This window comes from Prenolepis imparis, unplaced genomic scaffold (assembly GCF_030444845.1).
Source record: "Prenolepis imparis isolate NDT839.2.m4 unplaced genomic scaffold, iyPreImpa1.0 SCAF_3, whole genome shotgun sequence".
Taxonomy (NCBI): domain Eukaryota; kingdom Metazoa; phylum Arthropoda; class Insecta; order Hymenoptera; family Formicidae; genus Prenolepis; species Prenolepis imparis.
In genome coordinates, this window is record NW_028141161.1 from 19,995,885 (window position 1) to 20,012,784 (window position 16,900).

The window sequence follows — 16,900 nt, forward strand, 5'->3', positions numbered from 1 at the left end:
CGCCACTTGAAGGTTAAAAGTCGAACGCGCCGCGCACATCGACACGCGCTCTCTCTCTCGCTCTCTCCCCTCTCCCCTCTCCCCCGCCCCGTGTTGCGCGACCTGAAATTTGCAACACTGGTCTTCAGCCGAGTTCCAAAATTTACTCCTCGGAGCCAATTAAAATCTTTTTGTCCAAAAATGACGGAACCAATCGGAAGTAGCGAGAATTTCAGCGTCGAAACTAGTTCGTGAAGTGAGTGACAGCCAATCAGATTTGTCCGCTCTACCTTCGCTCACCGGGTGCCGGGTTGGACTCGACGTTTTGTGTCGACCATTTTGTTGCTATTTCGAGGCTCCTTGTATCGCGCCATTATACACCATTTTTTCCCCGATCTCTTGCGGCTAGCACTATTTTTTCAAGAACGTGTTTAGGTGCTAATTTTGACGCTTCTCGCGAATATCTCCCAGGTATGTTTTATCTCCGTTGTACGAATAAGCTCGAGAATTCGTGAGCAGAAATAGAAGTATCACAGAAGTATAACCGAGACGACTTGATACGCGAATCTCCCGGAATTCGTGTCCCGTGACTGTGAATCCTGCGAATCTTTCGCATCTTTCGCGAGAAAAAGCATTCTTTTTTTCAGTGCGATTTTTTATCTATTATAATACTTTGTCGGCTGTAAATCGCAATTTTACGATTTTACATATGCTTGCACGTGGTTTTTCGGACGACGCACAAAACTATCTATTTTTTTTATTATTCCGCTTTCCTCGATATTTTGCTGCTTCGTCAATATTTACCAATAATTATAGATAGAGTAGCGAGCTCGAAAAATTTTTCGTCGTCAATATTTCGATGTTTCTTTTGTTACATTTGCAGTCGGCATTTGTATGTTTCTCTTAACGTTGTTTCCAAAATGTCGACGTATATAAGCGTAGAATGTTATATTTTGGAAACTTGATCATCGCGAAAGTATTGGTATTTTGTATACTCGGATTATTTTATCTTTGTATTGCAGTGATTTTCTCCGTTATTATCATTATTCTATTATTAATTGTACTAGACAAAATAATCACGAAATAGATGATATATTGAGCTTAATATTTCATATTTTTACAGGCATTGTTTAGAGTAAAATTACATTACATCAGAATCATGTCGAGTGGCAGTGGGGATCACGAGGATGAAGGATATGTTGTTAAAATGCGTGGGTTGCCATGGTCCACCACTGTGGATGAAATTATGAAATTTTTTGGTGACTGCTCTATTTCTAATGGCAAGAATGGTGTTCATATGACTATGTCTCGTGAGGGACGCCCAAGCGGTGAAGCTTACGTAGAAATGGATACTCCGGAAGATATTGAAAAAGCTTGCAAAAGAGACAGGGATCATATGGGCCATCGCTATATCGAAGGTAAATCTTTTATTAATCCCCTCTTATGTTTTTCATAATTTCTTCTTCGTATTTTTTTAAAACGGCTCGTTCTCGGCTCAGGAAAATCCTAGCGAGCTCGGGTTTTCGGCATATGAAAATATTAGAGTGACAACAGCTTTTTTTTTCCACCTTTTTTTTCCACCTGGCGAGAATTTACAACAGAACGTATTAGTTACTTCATGAGGGGATTGGCTTCGCGGAATTGTTTTTTCCGCATTACTAGTTAAATCTTTCAATATATATAATACATATACACTTTAAAAACTTGTGCAAATAATTTATCTTCTTTTTCTTATAGTTTAATTTTAACAATACTTAAATAATATGATATAAAATAATATAAATATCTAAATATCTTATTTTTTATTTTTTATTTGCAAACTTTATTAATAATTGTTATTTCAGTTTTTAAAGCCAAACGCGGAGAAATGGAATGGGTTGTGAAGAGGAGCGGCCTTAATTTGGAAAATGCAATGGATGATGGTTGCGTGAGATTACGTGGTCTGCCATTTGGTTGTTCAAAAGAAGAAATTGCACAATTCTTCTCAGGTATTTGGCAAACAATAAAGTATCTAGTGTTGATACTTATTAATTGATTAGTGAATGTCATCAATATTTTGATTAATTCTTGAAACCCTTTATCTTTTAGAAGTATGTAGCTTTTTTCTGTTTTTGTAGTCCCTCCTTTTATATATATATATGAAAAATATATAAATACAAAATTTGAGGATTCGGGAACGCAGCGACAGAATACTTTCGATGGTTTAGGCACAAAATTATTATTTTGTCATCTATGTATTCTCTCGAAAGTTATAACATTATTGCATCTTTATCGAATCAATGAAACAAAAGAAATGAATTTGTTATCATTAATGAATCTTGCAAGAATAATGCACACATTGAATAATTGATATTAAAACTCCATCTAGAGCGTCGTCCCTGCGTTCCGGCATCAATGCCTCAGTTAAGATTTAAGATTCCACTAAGAGCTGAGTTGTGTCGTACACAAGTGTGCCACGGATTATTTTCTTATGATTTGTACAAACGGAACAAAAACATTTTCGTTGCACGCGACTCGGTGATCAAGCTTAATTCTTAACTCTGGTTTTTCGGACGCGAGAAATTTATCGTTTTACTAATACAAGGAGAAACACGAAGAGAAAAAAAAAAGAAATAAATAAAAGAAAAATATGCGCGTATTTAGCGCGATTTTACAGTTTTAACAATCTTGCTTTTTTTAATTTTTATTTTTATTTTTTTTCTTTGTGGGTTTTAATAAACTTGACCATAACTTCTTTTTTTCCTTAATGGGTGCCTATAAGCTACATTGTCGATGTTTCATTATGTGTGGGTCAGGGTTGGAGATATTGCCGAACGGGATTTCGCTACCAACAGACTACACGGGCCGCAGTACTGGGGAGGCTTACGTTCAATTTGTTAACAAAGATGTTGCGGAGCGCGCTCTGCAGAAACACAAGGAAAAGATAGGACACAGGTGGGGCTCTGAGACGCTAGCTATGGGTTTGGGTATACTTATGACTTTTCCATATCATTTATATTAATGATCGTAGTATACTTAGCTATATACATTTCATTTAATAAATAGTGGGAACAAATTTTACAATACGGATGCAGTTTCTTTATCCGACTTTTCGCTAGAACAAATTTTTCCCAGAAATAAGATATAAATTATATTAAACTATCAATGTCTACATTCATATATTTCGTAAGTTTATAATGTGAAGAAATTAACTTTGATTTAATCTTACAACTTGCGTAGAAAATTATCTAGAGAAAACTCTTCGACATGAATCACAGATTTTGAATTAATTTTTAAATTTCTCTTGAAAGGAAGAGTTTTCTAGAGAGAATTTCTTTTTCCTATTTGTCATAAAGAAACTGCCTCCCTTTAAACACACAATTACAAGCAAATAATCGTACGTAAGCGAAAAAGTACTGTGGACCCAACTTATACCCGTGGGTGGGTGCCGGGGCGGGAGGTAGCCCCTTATCATCATCACCAAATCCCATGGGAGGATAGGGCCCAAAGCTCGATGGGTGCTACAGAGAGAAAGAGAGAAAGAAAGAAAGAAAGGGAGATAATAACAACCAATATGGCACATCTGTGTGACACGCATAACTGTACTTTCTGCGGGTAAACATTTATTATCTTAAAATATAAAACAATATAAGCTTGTCGAGAGAGAAGATTTTATATAAAATTTTATACAATATACTTTATAGAAAATGTTTACGATATGAGAAATTCTTATTATATGAAGAATACTATGCACTAAATAATTCGAGTCCACGATAGAAATTTTACGTCGATAGAAATGTTCATCTGCAGAAGGTGCAATTGTAAAAGCGTGGCTTGCCTGAAGATCGTCGACGTCGCATGGGCTTGCGTGGGGTACACATGACGTAGAGAAGCGATTTCGTCGCGGGAGGGTCTTCGCAGGTTTAATAAAAAAAAAAAAAAGAAAAAAAACGAAAAGAAAGTGCGGAGGTTTAGTATGAATACAGTTGTTCTGTCACACTTGCAAAATCAACTTTAAATGCCAACACGAGTTTTTCTTTTTTTTATTCTTTATAAACATTAAACCGTAAACATAATTAATTTCTCATTACTGTGCTGTGCAGAGAAACGATTCCTCTTTTCATTCTTATTAGAATCTTCGTTAGTAACCGTTAGTAAAGTTTTGTTTTTCTCGTCTCTCTCTCACCATTCTTGATCTCTAAAAGTCTATATAAATATATATAAATATAATAAATATAAATTTATATAAATATCATTGTTAAATATCTCGTTTTCTTATTTGATATAAAATGTATGGTGAGAGTAGCAATAATGTGACGATGACGATATATTTATCCGCTCGTGTCGCTCTACGACACATTTCTAATATCATGTCTGTTCTTCGATCATTAACAGATATATCGAGATCTTCCGAAGCAGCTTGTCCGAGGTACGCGCGAGTATCGGGCCGAAAATGCGCGGCGGTCCTATGGGCGGCTTCAATCAGAGGCCCGCGCCGTACACTCGCGGTGATCGCTTCGGCGGGATGAATCGATTCAACAACAATGGCAGAGGATCCAGAAATAGAGGTGATTCCTTACATCATCTATCCAAGTATGGAGACTATCGCGCAGGAGAAAACCGTAATAGAGAATTATTATACAATACACGTACAAATTCATTACGTATGTATTTATATTTCTATTATAACATCCACTTTCTAGATCCTACAATGTACCTTGTCCATTTTTTTGCTATGGATTTTACAATTTTATTTTAGACTTTGATAGCGGCCCATGGGGAAGTGGAAACAATTACGGATCTCGCGGCGGCAATATGGGGATGCGCGGCGGTATGGACATGAAAAGCAATAATTATAGAGGCAATAATGACTCTTGGGGTGGTAATTCCGGTGTTCACAGTATTCATATGCGAGGACTGCCGTTCAAGGCGACAGAACAAGATATAGCTGATGTAAGCTTCCCCCTGTAGTTAATAATAACGATATAAAACTTTATATTTCTCTTTCTCTCGACATAATAACACATTCTGAATTATTTTACAGTTCTTTAGACCAATCGAACCGGTGAACGTTCGTATTATCCTTGAGAATGGCGGTCGTCCATCGGGAGAAGCTGACGTGGAATTTGCGACTCACGAAGAAGCCGTGAAAGCAATGTGCAAGGTTCGTATAGTTTTTTTTTTTTTTTTCCTTTTTTTCTAAAATTTCACTTGGAATCCGTTTAGACAAAACGATTTTCAAGAAATGTTTTTGAAGAAAAACAACTACGCAGTTCGTATATATAAAATGGATCTCATTTTAATGTTTTTTATATTTTATTGTAGGATAAAAGCCACATGTCGCATAGATACATTGAATTATTCCTGAACTCAACCGGCGGCTCGAGTGGAATGTCACTAAGTGGCATCGGCAATTTTTGCGGAGGTAATTTTTAATTGCTATCGAAAACGTTTAAAACGAAACTCTTCATTCTGATCTGTTCCATAAACGATTTAATCTATTGCTACTGTTAAATGCAGAGATATTTTTCTTATTATTGCACAATTCTTAAATAAATGTATGTGATTTGATAAATCTAGAAAATTAAATTGTAATCACAGTCAATTATTATAATTATTACTATTCTATAATCCTCACTTATCTATTCTTTAGATTGCTAATCCTTAGGAAATAAGAAATAATGTCTTGATACATATATGTTCACATATAATATATATATGTATTGTTTGTACACAGGTTTAGGTAACAATTTCAGGCCAGGATATTCACCGAACAATAGAGGCTTCAATTCGCAATTGGGCGGTAACAATTACAATAGTTTTTGAGACTGGCCGATGCGTTTTTAACGCTAAATAAACGACGATTAAAAACGTTCAAAGAATCAAAGTGATCATTGTGAAATGACACATCTAAATCATATTGATGCAATACACGAATTGATTAATTTTTTTCCTTTTTTTTTTTTTTTTCGTAGTCCTCGATTTACAATTATATATTAGATAACGACTGTAAGCCAAATCGATAGTATATAAGTATTTGCTTATTCTTTATAAATATAGATAATAGATAATTACATAAATTAACATAAAATATATATGATTTAATTATCAAGTGAGTGAAGACGTTGGAAATCTGCAAAAGTGGAAATATTTTTTTATCGTTAGCCGTTTTTATTTCCAATTATGTATATATGTATACATATATATAGATGTGTATATGTATGTGTATATATGTACATACATAATTATAGATACATATTTAATATATATTATACATATGTAATACCTTTTTTTTTTTTTTTATTTGAATCGGACGTAATGTTACAATCGTACGTCGTTGAAATACAAACGACATTGATTGAAGAATATATTGCAGAAGTTATTTTTAGTTAAGCAATATTAGATTAAACGCGCGAAAAAAAATATTGTTTTCCATTGCAATATCTGTTCTAATGTTAAAATGATTAGATAATTTCTCATGTACGCTATATAGCGTAATGATTTTGATGAAAGCTTAGATGCAAGCATATTTGTATACGTCGAGACGTAGCGCCGAGTTACAAAATGTACGATTGTAATATACAGGACTGATTAGTAGTTTGCACAATTGCACTACAAGTTTATTATCTTATGTACCATGTAGGATACAAAGTCAGAACACTCATACATTCATATTTCATCATGCGATAATGTACTATATGAAGTATTGTGTGTAACTTTCGAATAAGAAATATTATAGTTTTCATCGATATAGATGTTATGGTATGCACAAAGAGATATCAGCTGTCAATGTGTACATCTCTTAAAGTATAAGTCTAGCTTCGGTTTGTATTCTCTTGAGATATTTGAATATAAAAAGAATGAAAAAACAATAGAAAAAAATATGTAAGATTAATCGAACTTTTTTAGAGTAAAACACAAATGTAAATAAGTTAGACATTTTGTATTATTATATTTAAATTGAGAGAGTATTCAAAGCTTTGGGAGAAATTGACATCCTATTGTAATCCAAGAAAACTGTCAGCTCTCCTGATTCCATAAGATCCCTGTGCGTCTTGAAATCATAAAGTAAACATAATCGCAGATTATCTGCCTTTAACCCAAGGTTTGACTTATTTATATGTGTGTTCTTTTAATCTAACATTCTTAATTTTTAAAGTGAAATTTTCTAGATTAGAAAATTCTGAAGATTAAAAGTCCAGAAGAAAATCGAATCATGAAAATTAAATAAAAAAGTTATTTAATCAAAATATATAATTCAGACATACACAAAGCTGCGTTGCATCGAAAAATATCTTTGAAAAAAAACTATTTTTTAAAAGTCATCTGCTTAAAATTCTTTTCTTGTCAATCTAGCAATTGTAAAATTATAATTGATACGAGTGTAGTTTTACTCGTTTGTGTGTGAAGACTTTGTTTACTCGAAGAGATTCGCTTTAGATATAATCAACCTTATATAATCAATTTATGACTTGTAAATAAGCGTGATCGTTTAACGTAATCTTTTCGAACACCCTATATACATATATATACGTCAGCCGATACGACGTGTACAGACGCTTCATAACGCTTAATCGCGCTTCACTGAATAAACAATGCACGCATACTTCATCATTCTCTTAAACGGAAGTCCCTGGAACGGGGAAGGATTGAAGACAGTGTGCCAGAAAAGGAAGTCAATATATATTCTCGATGACGATGTCTGCCTGTTTAGAAGCGGCCGGCAACCTTAATAGAAGACCATACTGTGTTTAGAACCCCTCACGAGCTCGTTGACCTCAATCTCAATCCATATTTAACTACAGATTGAAGATCTGCAATTTTTGGCTGCTGTGTCTTACACTCGATATTGCAAATAATAAGGTAAAATATGCAGTGGCAAATTAAAAAAAAAAAAAGAGATACACCTAAAACATTCATCATTCTTGCTTTGAATCGGTATTCAATTGCAGTTGCTGAGGACGATATCATCAGTTTGAACACCACTGCTGCCTTTAACAGGTGTCGCATTTTTGTGAGCGTGTCCGTGTTCGTGTCGCGACATTTTTGACTCCACTCAAGAAGGTATGTGTGCACATGTACACGAAACGTCAGATGAGTTATGTGTGTGTTTGTTTGTGTCTGTCTGTCAATTCTCTCCCCGGTCGTGCGCGGGGACGAAAATTCAAAAAATACGCACCTCATTAATGATGCCGGGAGATTAAGTATCGCTCTTATCGATATCACGCCAATGTACTCTGTGATTACTTCTCGTCACGGTACGAGAATAGTAGCCTAAACGGCGAATCGCTCGTTGACTGAAGGCGAGGTGAGTAAAATAAGCGGTATAATAGACGATAAAATAGGTAATTTTTATTTTATTTGTTTTTTTTTATGTATTATGTCGAATGTATATAGATTATAATATATTATTTTCAATTGCGATTATTAAAAAAAAAAGCGCTATATTCCTTGGGAATATATATGGGAAGATAATTGTACTGTATCTCTGTGTTTAATTCTGTTTATCACGATGCGATGCCTCGTGACGATTGTGGGTCCTTATCTTTTCACTTCTCAGTTTATTATTGCGTGAAATGCAACTTTTAGACTCTCTGAATGTCATTTATTGTATTTTTGTTTAGGATAAAAATACGATCCTGTAAAGATGAGTCAAGGAGCAGAAGGCAACGATAGCAATGGCAAACAGACTGAAAGTAACACGCAGCACAATCATAATGAAAGGTATGAAATATCATTTGTAACATGAGTTATGTTAAAAATATCTTGTGTCTCTCGAGAGAAAAAAGAATTGATGCAACACTTGCATTTTTTAATTATCCGATCTGAAGTAACACTTAATTTTAATTCTTATTTTTAATTCTCTATTAGATCTTTGGAGCCTGACAGACAACAGCAATCTCTACTACCAAAGGCGAGTAGTAGTACAGCCAGACAAGTTAGGGAATATATTCCAAGATCTGGGATGAAAAAATATAATCATGCTTTGAGTAATTTAATACCAATGCGATACCAAAATAAGTATGTATTATAATTAAATTCTTCAATCTTAGATAAAATAATAATTTTTTATATTAACAATTTTAAGATATATATTATATATGTTAATAACATTAAAAAATATATATATATATATCTACATTATATAAAAATATAAAATATATATATTTATATAATATATATAAAATTTATATATATAATAAAAAATATATATACATAAATAAAAAATATAATAAAATTAGATCTTAGTTATAACGATACAAAAATATATTTTATAGGAAAAAGGAAAACTGGCCAGCAGATAATGCCGGATTATTTTCTTATGTATATATAACATGGATGACGCCGTACTTGTGGACAGCTTATAAGAAAGGGCTTACGATTAAGGACTTGCCAAACATTTCCTTATATGATACCTGCGAGTACAATGTGCTCAGGTAAATCAAATATAATATTGTGTTTTATAGATATTGTTACAATATATAAATGAGAATTATTTCTTTAGACTTGATATACTCTGGCAACAGGAGTTAAGTCAAAATGGTCCTAATGCGGCTTCCTTTTTTATGGTTGCATGGAGATTTGTTCGCACAAGAGTTTGCATATCGTGCTTTTTATTGAGCTGTTCTCTCATGTTTGGATTTATAAGTCCTGTAAGATTATTTTTATCAGTGACAAATTCTTTGCTATTAAATTGTATTGCTAGTGTTATAATGCAAAATCTATTCTTATTTAGACGATATTAATGAGAAAGATACTGGAACATGTAGAATCTTCGGAAGAAGGTTTCTGGGATGGTTTTAAATGGGTCCTGTTACTGATGCTGTGCGATTCTCTGCGTGCTTTCTTTTTCACCTGGACGTGGAATATGAACTATAAGACTGGATTACGATTAAAGTCAGCTTGCATGGCTTTATTGTATAAGAAGATTATCAGGCTAAATAGCCTTGGCAATAAAAGTACAGGAGAAGTGAGAGGATTTGTTTTGCAAAACTTTGATACTAAAAAAAGCATCTATATGCGACACATTCCTGACTTATTTTTAGGTAATCAATTTATTTTGTAACGACAGTCAAAGGCTCTTTGATGTGATTATATACGGACCGATGATCATCAGCGGACCAATAGTCCTAACTTGCGGTATAATTTATATATTGTGGTTGTTTAATCCTATCGCTATAATAGGAATAATAGCTTTCTTTTCGTTCTATCCGTGTCAGGTAAACGACTTTGTCGTATATATATTTTGTATGCATTTTATGTGTAAACGTAACGTCATTAATCAATTGCAGTACTTTATTTCCCGCGCGACTGCTTACTTTCGCTCAAAATCGGTAAATATTACGGACGCTCGAGTGCGACTCATGAGTGAGATATTGGAATGCATAAAGTTGATTAAGATGTATTCCTGGGAGAAATATTTTGGCCAGAAACTTCTCGGTGAGAATAATTCACACTTTCACATTCTAATTTTTTCATATAAATATTTTTTAAAAAGATATTATATATGTATGTATAAAAATAATAATACGGTTTTACAGCCATACGCAAGAAGGAAGAACGTTGGCTTCACAAGACTGCATATTTTCAAAGTCTTAGCATCTCTCTAACACCCGCTGTACCCGTGATATCCGCGATTATTACATTTTTAGCACACGTTGCCTCGGGCAGTGGATTAACGGCCGCACAGGTACGATAAAATAAAATACAATCACATCGATACAAATTGGATAACTTTTTTTTAACGTTTTTCTACAATATCCTAATTTTTTGTGCGTCAGGAAAAATCATATTACGTCCAATATAGGTAAGAAAATCTAATGAGACGATAAGTGTCTCGTAGGAAATAGACTGGTATTTTTCACTAATTTTCATAGATAGATGTTTGCAACCTTTTAATTAGACAGTTCAGCTCCTCCCTGGATTGTTGTACAATCAATTGTTGCACTTAATGGATCATACATTGCAGGCTTTCCCAATGACCACATTATTCGGAAATTTGCTTAGACTGGCACTCACATCAATTAAGGATACCACGCGATATTATATCAGCGCCCTCATAGCTCTTAGAAGATTCAAGGTCTCCAGTGTTTTTCGATTGATTTAATTTATCTACAGCTTTGTACCTATTATTAGGAAGTCGGTGCTCGCGTGTGTTTGACAAATATAGTTTTCCATAAATTGTTATCCCCTTTTTTTCATTATTTATATTGAAATATGTTTATGATTAAACTTTAAGTATGAAATTTAGCTGAAATCGATTAAATTATCTGATCGCTGTAACAGAATTTTTATAAGAATAAAATTCTTATAAAAAGATTAGCCAGAAAAAAGAAAACACTGTACGAGCACTGTTTCTATAATAATAGGTACAGGAGGTAAATGTTTTAATGTATATAAAAAGGCACATATGCTTCCGAGAGCTTATAAAATAAGAGCTCATAAACGCGATGGGCGAACACTGCATGCCTTGTAAAGCATTCTGTTACACTCGTATAGCTGCCGTTCGCAATTTCTTTAGATTCCACGCGGAATACTCGAATTGTTTATCAGTAATATTGAGTCAGGGGTGCAAATGTTAAAACGTTCCCACGCTTACACGTAGTACAATATCGTACTAACATGGTTGTTTTTAATTGTACACTACATTACTTTTCAGGTGTTTCCCTTCGTATCGGTGCTCAATGCTCAAATTCGTACTTCTTTCATGTTTTTGCAAGTGGCCTTAGTTAATATCGCTGCGATAAAGATAACTTTTGGCAGAATAAAGGTGTTTACCTCCTTACATTTATATCTAATAGGAATGCACAATCGATAACAGCATATTATACATAGTTTACGTATTGTTTAGTAATGTTTAACAATAATTAACGTTTTCATCATTCGTTGTAATCGAATTGGCTTTTGTTTTGCTGATGGACGCTTACCTTAGAGTATCTAACATTTACGTTATAAGGTTTTTACGTTTTTGCTTTGCTTGCATTTGTAACAATTATATGCAGATAATGTAAAGTTACGAAAGAGTTTAGAGAAAGCAAGAGTATACGTTAACATCGCTATGTATAATTTGACTTTAGAAATTAATCCATTATCACATTTCTACTCTGTTAATGTACATACGCTATATCTCTATTTTATTTCTTCAAGTTAAATTTCAATGCATCACTCTTTCGCTCTTTAATATTGCTTTCACGATCGCTTTATATATTTTTGAATAATTTGTCAAATTGAACAACTTCACTAACGAAATGATACTTACACAGAGCGTGTTACTGTTGGACGAGAACATTTGCCACGCGTCGAAACCGATAGTGAGATCGCAAGCGGTTGCCATCGCTAATGGTACTTTTGTCTGCGACAGTATAAAGCTTCAAACGGACGCGTCTATCGACAGCAAGAAAAAGTAAATATCTATTACATATAATTATTTTTATATATTATAATTATATATAATAGATAATAGTAGATAATAGTATATATATTATAATAGTAGAACTAGATAATAATATACATATTATATATAATTATAATAAATATCTATTATATAATTATAATATAATCATAATAATCTCTTCAAAATAAATTGCGATTTAATTCTTTCACAATTTGATTGCGTTGTAGGAAGAACTTGGCATCATCTATCACAGATAATCCAACAGAACTGGAAAATCTGAATCAACCGCAGGAACCCAAATATGTCGAGGTTCTCGGCGACATACACTTTGGAGCGCCCAAGGGGAAACTGGTCGGTATCTGCGGCCACGTAGGCAGTGGCAAGTCCAGTCTGCTGCTGGCTGCTCTGGGACAGTTGAGAATGACGAAAGGACATATTCTACGAGAAGGCACTTGCGCCTATGTCAGCCAACAGGCGTGGATCGTAAATGGCACTTTTAAGGAAAACATCTTGTTTGGCGAGGAGTTCGATGCCAAGCGTTACTATAACACCATCACGATCTGCAATCTGAAGGAGGATCTGAACATGTTGCTCGGCGGAGACGATACCGAGATCGGCGAGAGGGGTATCAATCTGTCCGGAGGACAGAAGCAGAGGGTCGCACTCGCGCGAGCGTATTACGCTAATCGGTTTGCATTTTTTCCCCTGAAAAGTAAATATCGATTTTGTATTGATAAGTGTGACGAGTATCTGTCATTTCAGGGACATTTATTTCCTGGATGATCCTCTGAGCGCGGTTGACGCGTATGTCGGTTCGTACATATTTGAGAAATTGATCGTCGAAGCTCTTAGAAATAAATCCGTTCTTTTCGTGACACATAATATTCAGGTAGATATTTAATTAAATCCAAATTTGTTTACTAATGAACTGCATGAGAAATATTCTTTTATATGTTTTATATCGTTTCCTACTAATAAATTTAAATTGATTACATTTTTGAAAGAAATTAGCATTTGTTAAAATTTAGAAATGATCCAAGTTCTTTATTCATTGCAGTTTTTGAAACGTTGCGACGAGATTTACATGATGAACACGGGTAAGATCGTGGAGCATGGAACCCACGAAGATCTCATGCGACTTGATAGAGAATACGCATCGATGGTGAAGAGCGGCACAGTTGCAGCGGAAGATAATTTGTCGCCGTACGTTTATTATTTTCTACAAATTATTAGATTTTAAAGTAGAGTAACTTTTAATAAGTTCTTATTTCGTACAGTGAAAAGTTTGCGGGAGTGACGCAGAGAAATAGTACCGGTGGCTCAGAATCGGAAAAAACAGAGTCTAAATATAAAGAAAACTATCAGGAAAAGTCATACAAAGGTGCGCGCGAATAGTTCTATATTCTAATATCAACTTCCGATTTGAATGATCTCCTTAATCCTGTTTTCCGTTAAATTTAGGAACAGCTTTAACAGTGGCAGAAAAAGCCGAAACCGGAGCCGTCAAGTCTCACACTTATCATACGTACATAGAAGCCACGGGTGGTTATTTGATGGCGGTTCTCGTATTTTTCACGTTCTTCTTGAACGTAGGTAGTTCAGCATTCAGTACTTGGTGGCTCGCTGTTTGGATTAAAGCTGGCGGGGGCGTAAGTAATACATATTCGACATTTAAAATGTATACATTTTACAGTATCTGCATCTCTTTCTATTTGACTAAAAAATATTTTAAGTAATAAATATTTATTATAATATTTTATTATAATATTTATTATAATATTTTATTATAATATTTATTATAATATTTATTATAATAAATATAATAAATATTTATTATATAGGCTTATTATTTTTGCATCAATATTATATACATCGAAAGTACATCAATTTTATTTAATTTTCAGAACGTGATTGTGCCAGGAAGTAACGATACTATATATGTGGAGGATATAAATGCCAATCCTGACTTCTCATTTTATCGTAATGTTTATGGCGCGTGCATCGGCGGCATCTTATTGACAGGCTTTATTCGCGGCTTGGCCATCACATTTACTACAATCAAAGCCTCGACCACGTTGCACAACACGTTTCTACGCAAGATCATTGGTTCTCCGTTAATGTTCTTCGAGACCACTCCGAGCGGCAGGATACAAAACGTTTTCAGTCGAGATATAGACGAAAGTGAGTGATTAGCGATATCCTAAATAAATATAATACAATATCGCGATTATCTCTGATCTGATATCAGTTTTCTTTTTATTTCTGTTTTAGTTGATAATTATTTACCCATATCGATAGAAAACATGGTGCAAAATATTTTTACCTGTAGTTTCGCTATTTTCTTTATTTGCGGCGTATTGCCTTGGTTTTCGATAGCGTTATTTCTGTTCGGCGCGCTATTCTTTTTTGTTAGCAAAGTGTTCAGGTAAATATATATATACTAACACTTTATCGCATAATTTACATTATGTATCAATGTGTGATAATTGGAATTTTCTGTGTTTCTGCAGAGTAGGCATGAGGGATTTGAAGAGAATGGAGAACATCTCACGATCCCCTGTTTTAAGTTTTGTCACAACGACGATCCAAGGTTTGAGCACAATTCACGCGTTTCAGAAGGAGAAGAACTTCTTATATAGGTAATTAGTTCAGTATAATAATAATAATGGTCGTATAATGAGACGTTAAAAAAGATGAGAATTGTGAGAATTGTTTCTTATAATTGACAGATTCGAGGAATTATTCAACACGAATAATCTGTGCCAGCATCTGTGTCAAGCCGCGATGAGATGGTCCGCGATAAGACTGGACACTTTAGTGATCCTCTCGTCCTGCGTAACGGCGTTACTTGTGATCTCATTTAAAAATGAGATATCGCCAGCCTTCGCTGGTCTAGCGATGGCATATGCAACACAGATGACCGGTATCTTTCAATATACAGTTAGACTGATGTCCGAGGCTGAAGTGCGCTTTATAAGCGTAGAAAGGATCGGTTATTATCTTAAAGTACGTATAAATAATTTATTTCTATTCGATTAATAATTGTAAATATAATTACATATATGTATATATTGTATATATAATTAGTTTTATCCCTATAATATGTTGATAACTTTTTATCTTAATTTTATTATGTTATTTAGACTTTGCAGAGAGAAGGCGCGAGCAAGACGGTCGCTCTTAAACCAGCGGATGATTGGCCCTCTCGGGGAAAAATAGAATTTAAGGCTGTTCAATTGAGGTACAGAGACGAGCTACCGCTCGTGCTGATCGACGTGTCTTTTAGCATAAAGGCTGGAGAGAAAATAGGTAATGGATAAATATGTAGTACTTATGTTAGTGCATATTCGCGTCATATTTTCTCACGCAAGGGATTGATTGACCGAATTATCTCAGGTATCGTAGGTCGCACAGGATCTGGCAAAAGTTCCTTAGTCGTAGCTTTATTCCGATTGGTCGAGATTTGCGAGGGTATCATTAAGGTCGATGGTATTGATATCTCGAAATTGGAATTGGATGTGCTACGAAGTAAATTATCGATCATCCCTCAGGATCCAATTTTATTCAGCGGAACTATAAGGTAATAATCGTCATATAACAATAATTCTTTTATGGCTGTCTGGCTACTTTTTCTTTCTAATCGATTTTATTTTCAAGATCCAATTTAGATCCGTTTCAACGACATGCGGACTGCGACATTTGGAACGCTCTTGAAAAGACGCAGATGAAAGATAAGGTGTCTCTTATGCCGGGAAACCTCGATGCTTCCGTTGGATTCGGCGGAAATAATTTGAGCGTCGGCGAGAGACAGCTTCTTTGTTTATCAAGAGCTTTATTACACAGTACAAAGGTAAATATTTTCACCGAGCATCTAATTGTGATTTCTGGAACGCTTTGAGATTGATTTCTCGAATATTTTCAAAGTGCTAAAGTGAAAATAAAACTGAAATTGCTTCGTAGGTGCTGATCCTAGACGAGGCGACAGCCTCCGTCGATCCGGAGACCGAAGCGACGGTGCAGAATACTTTGCAGAACGAATTCGCGGATTGCACCGTGGTTACGATCGCTCACCGATTGCAAACAGTCGTCACGTGCAATCGCATCCTCGTCATGAGCGACGGCAAGGTCGCTGAATTCGATGCACCGGCCGTGCTTCTCTCTCAACCGGATTCTGAGTTTTCGAAACTGATGGCCGCCGCAGACAAGAACGTGTAAAATAGTCTTCGCCAGAGATCTGATTTGTAATTACGATGCATGTATAATTAGTTGCACGCCGTACACTCTGATGAATGATAAAACTAATCACATTACACACCTGGCAGTCATGTGAGTAAGTGAAAGAAGAAAAAAGAAACAGTATCGTGTGTTATACAAAAATATAACAATAATGATACGTAAAAAAGCAATATAAATGGTTAAGTTACTTCATAACTTTTTACTAATAAATTTTTAATTAAAGATATGAAAGAACCACGTTCTTTATTATAAATTCGTATTCTATACGAATAAAAAAAGGAACGCTTTTCCATCTCTATCCTTCCGTATCTA

At 34.6% G+C, this 16,900-nt stretch overlaps 2 protein-coding genes across 6 annotated transcripts; both read left to right on the top strand.

The window, feature by feature from the left end:
* The first annotated feature begins 110 nt into the window (after positions 1-110).
* Positions 111-7,060, top strand: Glo (heterogeneous nuclear ribonucleoprotein glorund). Its single transcript, XM_083034772.1, has 9 exons — positions 111-450; positions 1,103-1,397; positions 1,824-1,967; positions 2,775-2,913; positions 4,354-4,526; positions 4,718-4,911; positions 5,003-5,122; positions 5,284-5,383; positions 5,696-7,060. The coding sequence occupies exons 2-9, from the start codon at positions 1,139-1,141 to the stop codon at positions 5,782-5,784; spliced, it is 1,218 nt and encodes a 405-aa protein (XP_082890898.1). The 5' UTR covers positions 111-450; positions 1,103-1,138; the 3' UTR covers positions 5,785-7,060.
* Positions 7,061-7,482: 422 nt separating this feature from the next.
* LOC145934392 (ATP-binding cassette sub-family C member 5-like) lies at positions 7,483-16,789 on the top strand. Of its 5 annotated transcripts, XM_083034766.1 has the most exons (26): positions 7,483-7,821; positions 7,911-8,022; positions 8,583-8,682; positions 8,830-8,979; positions 9,237-9,395; positions 9,464-9,611; positions 9,695-9,928; positions 10,005-10,178; positions 10,251-10,398; positions 10,500-10,648; positions 10,928-11,038; positions 11,618-11,728; positions 12,222-12,361; positions 12,580-13,041; positions 13,115-13,241; positions 13,410-13,555; positions 13,630-13,733; positions 13,814-14,001; positions 14,257-14,533; positions 14,624-14,777; positions 14,863-14,991; positions 15,082-15,358; positions 15,496-15,661; positions 15,749-15,932; positions 16,010-16,202; positions 16,313-16,789. In XM_083034766.1, exons 3-26 carry the CDS (start codon positions 8,606-8,608, stop codon positions 16,565-16,567), a joined length of 4,263 nt encoding a protein of 1,420 aa, XP_082890892.1. In that variant the 5' UTR covers positions 7,483-7,821; positions 7,911-8,022; positions 8,583-8,605; the 3' UTR covers positions 16,568-16,789. The 5 variants fall into 5 exon arrangements, with proteins under 5 accessions (XP_082890892.1, XP_082890891.1, XP_082890893.1 ...); XM_083034765.1 differs by lacking the exons at positions 7,483-7,821; positions 7,911-8,022 and adding an exon at positions 8,033-8,266 and having other exon boundaries at positions 16,313-16,788; XM_083034767.1 differs by lacking the exons at positions 7,483-7,821; positions 7,911-8,022; positions 11,618-11,728 and adding an exon at positions 8,033-8,266 and having other exon boundaries at positions 16,313-16,788.
* The last annotated feature ends 111 nt before the right edge of the window (positions 16,790-16,900 follow it).

Bases quoted from the DNA above. Each gene is read 5' to 3' on its own strand.
- Glo (XM_083034772.1), top strand. From the start codon at position 1,139: ATGTCGAGTGGCAGTGGGGATCACGAGGATGAAGGATATGTTGTTAAA. The intron at 2,914-4,353 runs GTGGGGCTCTGA...GATCATTAACAG, and splicing joins AAGGAAAAGATAGGACACAG to ATATATCGAGATCTTCCGAA. The intron at 5,384-5,695 runs GTAATTTTTAAT...GTTTGTACACAG, and splicing joins CATCGGCAATTTTTGCGGAG to GTTTAGGTAACAATTTCAGG.
- LOC145934392 (XM_083034766.1), top strand. From the start codon at position 8,606: ATGAGTCAAGGAGCAGAAGGCAACGATAGCAATGGCAAACAGACTGAA. The intron at 14,002-14,256 runs GTAAGTAATACA...TTTAATTTTCAG, and splicing joins GGATTAAAGCTGGCGGGGGC to AACGTGATTGTGCCAGGAAG. The intron at 15,662-15,748 runs GTAATGGATAAA...GAATTATCTCAG, and splicing joins AAAGGCTGGAGAGAAAATAG to GTATCGTAGGTCGCACAGGA.